Consider the following 10,820-nt stretch of genomic DNA (forward strand, 5'->3'; position numbering starts at 1 on the left):
ATTAAATATTCTTCTGTAATTTGCAGTGAAGGTCTTTCTTGGCCTAGCAGTCCCTTTATGATTAATGAGCTCAGCAGTGCCTTCTTTCTTCACAATAATATTCCAAACAGTTATTTCTGGTAATCCCAATGTTTTACCAATGACTCTAACAGTTTTATTCTTGTTTTCTAAACTCACAATAGCTCAACTGACCTTCATCTGAATATCTCTTGTCCTCATGTTGAACAGTGGCAACTGCAGACTCCAAATTTCCTCCAGCCTTCAGGAAGCTTTTCCTTGCCACTGTTGCCTTCAGCTTTCTTTCATGGGGCTTTCTGATCCACATGATCTGTTCTGATACCAAGTCTGTGAAGCTGCTTTGTGACAACATCCATGTTAAAATCTCCATTCAGGGTGACTGTGTGTAAGGAATTTGGTGTGTTTTCTCTGTGTCTGCATGGGTGTTCTCTGGGTGCTCTGGTTTCCTCCCACGATCCAAAAGCACACGTTGATAGATGGATTGGTGACTCAAAAGTGTCCATAGGTGTGAGTGTGTCACTGTGCAAAACGTCCCAAAACATTATGTTGTATATTTACATATAGCCACTATTCAGCTGAAGTTAAAAAGATAGCTTCACTATGAAATGCTTTTTAATTAAGACACATGTCAGCCAATCAGAAAAGAGGTCATTTACATATTTAAGTCTTAGAAAAACATTAAAAATAGTGTTAATTAAAAGAAACTTTGAAATCAATCATTTAAATGTAGTCATGTTCGGTCAAGTGTAATGTATATGAGCTCTTTAAGCAGAAGCGCTACACTGGCGCCATCTGTTGGCTTCGGGATGGAAATCTCATGAAGATATATTTTTTCTCTTTGAAGTTCTAAATATTTTTTTGAATAGCAGTCAGTGTGTATTTACTATTATCGGTGGTTGGGGTTTCTTTTCAAAATGTTTTTAATCTATCTCTTTATCTATCTGTTTATCGATCGGGCATGGTGCCGCAGCAGGTAGTGTCAGTCACACAGCTCCTGGGACCACATGGAGGTCGTGGGTTCGATTCCCGCTCTGGGTGACTGTGTGTGAGGAGTTGGTGTGTTCTCCCCGTGTCCGCGTGGGTTTCCTCCAGGTGCTCCGGTTTCCTCCCACCAATAAACATTCCTCCAAAAAACACACGTTGGTTGGTGGATTGGTGACACAAAAGTGTCCGTAGGTGTGAAGGCAGTAAAATATCAAACAACACACTATGGAACTGTACATACTACAGACAGCACTGCTAAGGGTGGTATATTATTATATTTAAATACTATTCGGTGCAGCAGTGTGCAGTTAGGGACATGACCAGAGACTAAGGTTAACTTGCTGCATCCACAACCTGACCACAGCTAACGTTCACTGACACCCAAATCCTCCTGTGTTTCCCTAACAAGACGTTATATACAAGCCGCTTTCATAAGTTTAATTAGCCGTCATTGTTATCTGTTGTGCTGACTCTAACGGTGAATCTGAGCCAGTGAAGCTGTGGATTGGAGCAGCTTTATATTTGAACAGGGGCTTTAAAGCCCCTTCAAACCCATTTCGAAGAATTTTGTTTTTTTCTAAACTTGGATGTTATGTGAAATGTTCAGCGAAGCTTAGATATAAACCACAATATACAAATATGATAAATCCCTCCTCAAATATGACCAGAATAGAGCTCACTGAAAACTATGTGGATTTGAAGGATTTGATTAAAAAACACATTACAGGCCATTTTAAAAATAGTATTTTTAATGTTACAAGAAATGTCTGAAGCAAAATAATGGTATATTAATAAAATAATTAATGGAACATTTGGTTGTACATGTTTAAAAATAATGTTAAGGCTTATTGTCTTTATACCTAAATACCATACAAAAAAAAAGAAGTAAATATTGGATGCAATTAAATATTTCACTGCTTACATTCGATGTGATTCACTTCATGGAAATGACCTCAAACGCACTCACTCAGTTGCACGAGAAAGAGGCGCTATTTCTTACATTTGTACTGTAGATATATGCAAGTATATGAATCATTCCACGAGGGGGGGAGATTGTGCTGACATTTTTCCCCCTCATGAATACATGCATGAAAGATTAATTTATTTAACTGAAAATAAACATTAATAATTCCATTTCTCAGCAGAACTCATGTAAAGATGTGTTCCAACTCAAGTGAAACTCAAGTGAAAAATGAAAATGACTATCAGGGCTAATATATTTTCAATCATAAAGCAGAAGCAGAAATATCAAAAACAGAGTGAAGTGGCAAATCTGTGGATAGATGCTCATGAATATTTCTTCTGAAATCCAGGGTATTAGTAATTTGACCCTCTTTGATACAGTAACAGCTTCTACACCTCTTTGTAAAGTAGACAATAATATTACAATTTAACTGTGAAGATATGATGATATTCATTCATTACAGCAACAGTGAGGTCAGGTTCTGATGTTCTGTTTAGTTCTGGATCACAGCATTAAACGCTATCCATCCCAAAGTTATTGAATCATTCTCCTTCACTTAATGCAGTTCTACTGCTTCACCACCCAGTGCTGAATGTCTGTGTCCACAAACTCTGCAGATTTTATAAAGGTTTTTTCCAATAAGGGCTTTATGACAGCTGCTGTTTGTTGGATTAAGCCTTTATAGATGCTTACATAGAATTATGTTAGATGTTAAAAAATAATTATGTTGGTGCCACACAGCGCATTAAAAAATGACCAACAGATGTGTTACAACATCCATGTTATATTTACTCTGTGTTAGGTTGTGTTCACTCTCTTTCAGATTTTTTCAGATCCAAAAGCAGTAAATGGTCTGAAGTTCTCAAACCTTTATGAGGGTGGCTTTGTAGATTCACAGACACAGTCTGATGGTTGCATGCAGTTTATATCATTCCATGTGTTCAGTGCAACGTAGACAGAGAAAACAGCGCAGTGCTCCACCCGACCACCATTATTGGGTTCATCTTGCCTCCAGTATCTGAGATTAACAAACATCAAAGAGGCAAGCATTAGAAATTTGACATAATTGATTTATTTTACATTATTTCATTCATAGGCCACACATTAATTGAGGGGTCCTCAATGTGGTTTGAGTAGAGTAGTGGCTAACACTGCTGCCTTTTATTCAGAAGATGATTCATTTCAATTCCCTGCTCAGGTAGGAACACCAGTCTACATGAAGACATTTGCATATGTCTGTAACATGATTAAGACTGTAAGTAATTTATGCTAAATAACAGTGGTGGATTCCGGGGTCCCCCACCTCATGCTCAGATTGTTGCAAAATGTCACTAGTGCCCTCAAGGGTGGCAAAGTGGTAAAAATGAGATAACATGCCCTATTGGCTGCCCTTCATGTGGCAAATAAATAACAAAGTGCCCTCTTGTGTGCCATTTCTTGCAATAATTTAAGATGACGTGTCCTCTAGGGCAAGAAAATTCAATAATGTGTCTTAAGAAGTGCCTTATATGTTTGTCTTTCAATAGACAAGGGTGCATTATTATTTTATCATTATTATTATATCTCAAATAATTTTTTTCAGTCTAATATTCATACAATTTTAATTTAATCCACCATGACTACATTCAGGATTTTACCAGACATTACAAATCCTACAGATGAATTTACCCAGTGGTCAGTGCTGACCCATCCACCCACTTCCACTCTCCTTCTTTTTCTTTATCAGTTAAACCAATCCAGGCATTTATGCTTTGGTTGTTAATGAACTCCTAGAGGACAAAACAGTGTTATTAATATTAAGACACCTCACTCTTTCTCTTTCTCATTCTCTGTCTCTGTCTCTGTGTGTGTCTCTCACCTGTTCCTCTTTGCTGTTAATAATCAGCAGATCTCCTCCTTTCTTCTTGCACTCCTGTCTGCAGTCATTCCAGTTTTTGGTCCATTCTAAATGGCAATAAAAGCTGGATCCATGTGTCAGCCACGTCACTTTAAATAATAATAAAAAACATACAATATGTAATTAGTGTAAAAATAAAAACTGGTAAAAATAAAAAAAACTAGTGTAAAAATAAAAATGATTTACTCTTCTCACCAGTTCCAGTGGGTGTCTGATTCCTCAGCTGGTCCCTTTCCTCAGTGAGATTTCTGATGTGGGATAAAAGGGTTTCGGTCAGACTGTCTTTCTCTGCTTTCACATTTATATCTGTATCAAAATAAAATGCAGGGAAGAAACACATGTAAATTCTGTGGTGTTTGTTCCCAAAAGTTGTTTTGGTGTAAAAGGGGAACTGATGATATGCTTGCACTTCCACAGCATCAGTCTCTCGACGTTGTACAGTTGCGTTCAGCGGGGTGTGAAGTGTCCTTGAAAAACACCTGTGCTACAGTATGCAGTCCACAACTTTAAAACAAGACTACACTTATAAATGTTTATAAATGATTCAAATCAGATAGTAAACACCTTAATATTCATTAATGGTCATGTTTAACACAGAGAAAGAAAGGGTGACGATTGTAATGAAAATTTTTATATGTCTCTGTTGAAAGACCCTGTCTGCTTGTTTTGTCTATATATTCATTTATAATCGTCAACAGAACACAGAAACTAAGTGTATGTCAGGACATTTAGAAGTCATTGCTTTATCAGAAGTAAACATTTTGTACCTCGTCTTGTATATCAAACTGGGGTGTCTCTAAGGAAGCTAAGCTTGCAGAAACTTGCAGAGTGATTATCTTATGGTTATGGTGTATAAACTACCTATATAAACTCTCTGTGAAAACATCTTCTTTGTCCTCATTCGCATAATACTCTGTACAATTGTGTGCTGACCACCTTAAGGATAAATAAACTACTTTCTTATTGCAAATGCTCTTGTAGATTTCAATTCTTAATACTTGTATATATTTTCTCCACCACAAGAGTGATAAGTTTTTTTAATAGAATTGCCAGGGGAAAATGTCAAGGGAAATAATAAGCTTAGACCAGAGAATTTGAAGTTAGTTGTTTCATATGTTAAGATGCACTAATTATCATTGATATATAAAAATACATTATATCGGTTGTTAACTGATTCAACTTGGTGGTTAAATGGTTAAACGTCTGGTAAGGGTGTGGCTAATATACTGCTTACGACTTAATGTAAATAAGTAAATATTAATATGTATTTCAAACACCGGTAATTTTCTTTGCTTTGCTGCTTCATTTCTCAAGCTTTGAATTCTGAAAGTGTAAATGAATGTGACTATTGACTTCAGTGGTCAAATGCTCGAACAGGAATTCACACTTATTTCTGCATCACACTTATCAGGAGGCCTTGCTCTCTGCAATGCACAGCCCTGATCAAAATTATTTCTGTCAAAATCATTATCATCATCATTATCATTATCTGTATCAGCTTATCCAATTCAGGGTCGCGGTGGGTCCAGAGCCTACCTGGAATCATTGGGCGCAAGGCGGGAATACACCCTGGAGGGGGCGCCAGTCCTTCATAGGACAACACACACACACATTCACTCACGTCTACGGACACTTTTGAGTCTCCAGCCCACCTACCAATGTGTGTTTTTGGACCATGGGAGGAAACCAGAGCACACAGAGAAAACCCACATGGACACGCGGAGATCACACCAAACTCTGCATGGACAGTCACCTGGAGTGGGACATTAACCCGCAACCCCAGGGGCTGTGTGCCACTGTGCTGCCTAAAAGTTAATTAATTTCAGTTATTCAATCCAAAATGTAAAACTCATATATAAATTCATTACAAACATAGTGATCTATTTCAAGTGTTTATTTCTTTTAATGTTGATTGTTATGGATCACTGCCAATGAACACTGTAAAAAAAATCATCATCTCAGAAAATTAGAATAATCAACACAAAACACCTGCAAAGGCAAACTGAGTAGGCTACACAATCATGGGGAAGACTGCTGACTTGACTGATGTCCAGAAGGCAGTCATTGATACCATCCTGCTGTATCCAAGCGTATTAATGGTAAGGTAAGTGAAAGGAAAAAATGTGATAGAAAAAGGTGCACAAGCAACAGGGATAACCACAGCCAAGAAATGATTGTCAAGAAAAGGCCATTCAAAAATTTGTGGGATTTGGGGGAGTGGACTGCTGCTGGAGGCAGTGCTTTAAGAGCCACCACACACAGACGTACCCAGGACATGGGCCACAACTGTCGCATTCCTTGTGTCAAGCCACTCATGATTGAGGCAATGCCAGAAGCATCTCACCTGGGCCAAGGAGAAAAAGGACTGGAATGTTGCGCTTTGGTCTGAAGTCTTCTTTTTCAGATGTAACTTTTGTAATTAATTTAGAAATCAAAGGGTTAACTAATGTTTAAATAATACATCATGAATGACATTTCAAATAATTTATATTTTGCAAACCCTCAAGTGTTTCTATTTAATATTCATACAAATTTAATCTAATCTACCATGACTAGATTTGACTAGATTTTAAAACTCCTACAGATGAATTTAGTGCTGACCCTTGCACCCACTTCCACTCTCCTTCTTTTTCTTTATCAGTTAAAACCAATCCAGGTATTTATGCCTTGGTTGTTAATGAACTCCTAGAGGGCAAAATAATATTATTAAAATTTAGACACCTTTCTCTCTGTCTGACGCGGTATGTCTCTCTCAACTGTTCCTCTTTGCCGTTTATGATCAGCAAATCTCCACCTTTCTTCTTGCACTCCTGTCTGGAATCATGGCAATTTTTGGCCTTTTCTAAACAGTAGTAAAAGCTGGATCCATGTGTCCGCCACGTCACTTTATATAAATAACATATCATGTTTAATTAGTGTTAAAAATATTTTATTTTCTCTTTTCACCAGTCACAGTGGAAGTATGATCCCTCAGCTGGTCTCTTTCCTCAATGAGATTTCTGATGGGGGATAAAAATGTTTCAGCCTCTGCTGTGAAGTTTGCTCTTAGAGAAATGACAGTTTGTGTCAGACTGTCCTTCTCCGCTTGCACATTTATATCTGCATCGAGATAAAATACAGGGAAGATATTTTGAGACGTTTGTTATCAGATGTTATTTTGCTGTCAAAGGGGAACCACTGGTGTGTTTGTGCTTCCACAGCATCAGCCTATCGACATTGTGTATTCAGGTCCAGTGTGAGCAGATAAGATGTTCCTTTACATTTCAGAATTCATTGTGCTCCTGTCATCAGCAGTTATACCATTCAGGAATATAAGTGTGTCAGTATTTGTTGCAGCCGGACATGATATATTCACACATCTGGATCCAAGACTGGATCTGTCTTGGTTTAAACTGCAAGACATGTTTGTAGAGTTCTGCAGGTTATTTAAGTAATTATTTACAAACTGTAATCTGGACGTTCTAGTTTTATGAATAACTAGTGGTTTGCATCGTGCCGTGTAGCCTCTTTATTTGAAAGCTTCTGTGGATAGTGGTCTCTGACAAACTGAAATCCACCTCCTGAAAGCTGTTTATGCATTATCGGACAGAAAACTGAGTATTCTTTACCTTCAGCATTAAGAGCATCATTAAAGTTCTTTCTTGGCCTAGCAGTCCTCATGTGATATTAATCTCACTACTAAATTCTTTCTTTACAATAATTATTCCAAAATGTTTATCTTGATTGTCAATATTTGACCAATAACTCTCATAGTTTTATTATTGTTTTGTACAGATCTTCACAATAAAGTTTCTTATTCTCCAGGTTTTTCTAATTTTCCCATGTCAGCTAAAATGATGCCAGCTCCAAAAGTAGAATCTTTTGCCCCCGGGATCACTACCTGGTGAGCAGCGTCCAGTGTCAGTTTCACCATGACGTGGAACCATCACCAATCTTCTCAAATCTTTAAACAAAAGTTGCTATGTTCAAGATTAGTTGCTTCTGTACTTTTAAATGCTGACACCCTCTGTCTCCACTTTTGCTTTGCACTTTCTGTAAGTGCAAACCAGATGCCAACTTCAGCCATCTTTTGTCCAAAATATCACAGTGTAAATGAACGGAAATTTATATTCCACACTTATATACAGCCTATATGAAATTTCTATAGGAAATGTGTGCCTCTGTCTATCAGACTTGTGAAACTTCACTGTTAAAATATGAATGGTAAAATTATATTTACCCGTGCACTTTTTCACACATGTAAATTATATATACAGGTGCACACACGTACAAATATATTTACAGCTCCAAATCTTCATTACACTTTCAGACATGTGTGCACTTTTCTTTCACGTGCAAATAGTTTTGACCCTGATTGGACTATAAATGTAAAGAAATATATAATAAATTAACATTTCTCTCTTTGAAGCCCAGACACAGAGCATGCGTCTAAACATAAAGATCAGTGAACATTTCTTAATACTGCAATTATGGCTTTAAATATACCTCACATGTCACAGAAAGATGCCTTTGTTCCAAATTTTATGTAGAGCACTGTATTTGTGTTTGAGGCAGAAATACTCACGGTTCATGCAGAGCGTTATTTTGTTGATCAGCAGGAGAACACACAGCAGTCCAAAACACACTGCAGGCAGATTGAAAGATACATTTACAGTATCTTTTACAGTATGAAAAGCAGATGGAGGTTTCAAAAGATATAAAAAAAAATAAAACAGAAGAAAAAACAATTATTTGTTTTAGAAAGTTGTTATGTACTTTACCTGTGTCCTGTATTGTTGTTTCCCTTTGTGTGCTGATGGTTTTTGTGCTGGTTTTCTGAACTCTATCAGCATCTGCACATTCATAAATGACCACCAACATCTCCTCTCTGTCCATCTCACTCAGCTCAAAGCTGACCACATCATCATAGATTTCCTCCACCATTATCTCTCTGATGAACTTTCAGCACTTGTTCCACACTGAGCTTCTGTCACTTCTGCAGTGTTAATAAGCAAAAGCATTGACGACAAATAAACTACTAAAGTGTTTGTGATGTAAAGGGCTATTTTTGTCATGGTGTCACCTCTGGCCTCTTTACTCCAGAGACAGTTGTTTGTACACAGTTTGTACACAACATCTTCACTAGAAATAATCACTATTCTTTCCACAAAACACAGAATCTCTCATGGCCAGGGTTTTATTTATCTTGTAACTGAGTGATGTAATGTATGGCACCCACCCTGTGGAGTATACACAGGTTCATTCAGGGAATAAGTTTTATAAGTTTTATAAGAAAAAGTTTTGTTTTGAAAGATTTAAAAATCACTTTCAAAACTACCTTTGTTACTTTATAATTATAAACATGGTGTTACTAATAATCCTGTCATTGTTATTTCAGGAAAATAATTCGTTTTGTCAGTGATGACGTCAGGCATGCAGAAGTTAGTTTTATTGACGATTGAATGTTATTGGTCCAGCCTTATGTTAATCCATGAAAATGGTGGCTGACACAAGCAGAGCAGGTAGATACATGAAAATGGGAAAAAAGACAAAGACACTGTCAACAGTAGGTACAGAAACACACAGGTGTGTCTTTGTTTATGATACTTCCATGACCCATAATGGAATATACATACATACATGCAGCAGTGACATAAGAGCAGTTCGAATGAGGGTTAGATACAATAAGGACACTGGTCCATTATATCTCTCGAAGCCTTCACTGCTTTGACTAAAAGAGTGAGCACAGTCCTCCATTCCATGAAAATCAATTAAAAAATGTTCACACATTAAAGTACATTATAAGTACACTATGTACACAATAAAAATGCACAAGGTGTTTTATTAACTATGAAATACGCAGATGTATATTCTCAAATGACGATTAACATATGGGCATTAGAAAGCGTTATCATTAGATTTTTCGCTCTTTCCAGAATCTGGACATGAGCAAAGAGGAAATATGCTGCTCAGAAATGTACTAATGGTGACATGATTTGGATTATCATTTATTTCTGAAAAATGCTAAACTAATGCTAATGCATTTCCAATAGTTCTTGACCACAATACTGTGATCCATGAGCATAGATCTGAGGACAGATGAAGGAAAGAGGTTCCAAAAGTGGGCAGATATGAAATGCTACTTTGTTAAGGAACGTTAACTTTTTGGAATTATAGCTGGAGTTTGTGATCACATTCCCTCCAATATACACACATTGCATGCATGCACAGATTTTTCCACCACCTGTCTTCACAATTCATCCAATAAACAACAAAATTGAACTGAATTAGTAGCAGCACAGTGGTGCAGTAGGTAGTGTCGCAATCACACAGCTCCAGCTCCCACTCTGGGTGACTGTCTGTGAGGTGTTTCTCCTTGTGTCTGCATGGGTTTCCTCTGGGTGCTCCGGTTTCCTCCCATGGTCCCAAAACACAAGTTGATAGGTGGCTAGGTGACCGTAGGTGTGTGTGAGTGTGTGTTACCCTGTGAAGGACTGGTGTCCCCTACAGGGTGTGTTCCTGCCTTGCGCCCAATGATTCTGGGTAGGCTCCAAACCCACCGCGACCCTGAACTAGATAAGCGGTTTCAGAAAATTAATGAATGAATGAATGAACTGAAATAAAGAAAAAAAAGAAAAGTTTGGGATGGTTATAGCTTGAAATTTGATATGATGATATCATACCAATAACTCATGATTAAATTACACATTTCATATTTTCATCTCATTCAAGTGCATTTCTGTACATTTTGTTTCACCATACAGAAATTACTTTTTTGCAGGGCACCATAATAAATAAAATATAAAATGACTACTTTAATGGACCTATCATTGCTATGTAATTTATTGCATATTTTGTACATGTAAATGACTCCATGAAATCTGTGATTCATTCAGTCTTCTTCAGCTATTTGCTTGTTTTGGGGCCTTGTTTCTTTAAGTATTCATTCCTTCATTCATTCATTATATGTAACCGCTT

The 10,820-nt window shown here is 37.2% G+C and overlaps 1 protein-coding gene across 1 annotated transcript; it reads right to left on the bottom strand.

Annotated features, from left to right (window-relative positions):
* Window positions 1-2,769: 2,769 nt before the first annotated feature.
* On the bottom strand, window positions 2,770-8,786 carry LOC136675816 (CD209 antigen-like protein C). The gene is made up of 5 exons (XM_066652581.1): window positions 8,624-8,786; window positions 4,059-4,169; window positions 3,825-3,952; window positions 3,635-3,735; window positions 2,770-2,984 (listed from the first exon to the last, which is right to left on the bottom strand). The coding sequence occupies exons 1-5, from the start codon at window positions 8,784-8,786 to the stop codon at window positions 2,837-2,839; spliced, it is 651 nt and encodes a 216-aa protein (XP_066508678.1). The 3' UTR covers window positions 2,770-2,836.
* Between the last annotated feature and the right edge of the window lie 2,034 nt (window positions 8,787-10,820).

This window comes from Hoplias malabaricus, chromosome 2 (assembly GCF_029633855.1).
Source record: "Hoplias malabaricus isolate fHopMal1 chromosome 2, fHopMal1.hap1, whole genome shotgun sequence".
Taxonomy (NCBI): Eukaryota; Metazoa; Chordata; class Actinopteri; order Characiformes; family Erythrinidae; genus Hoplias; species Hoplias malabaricus.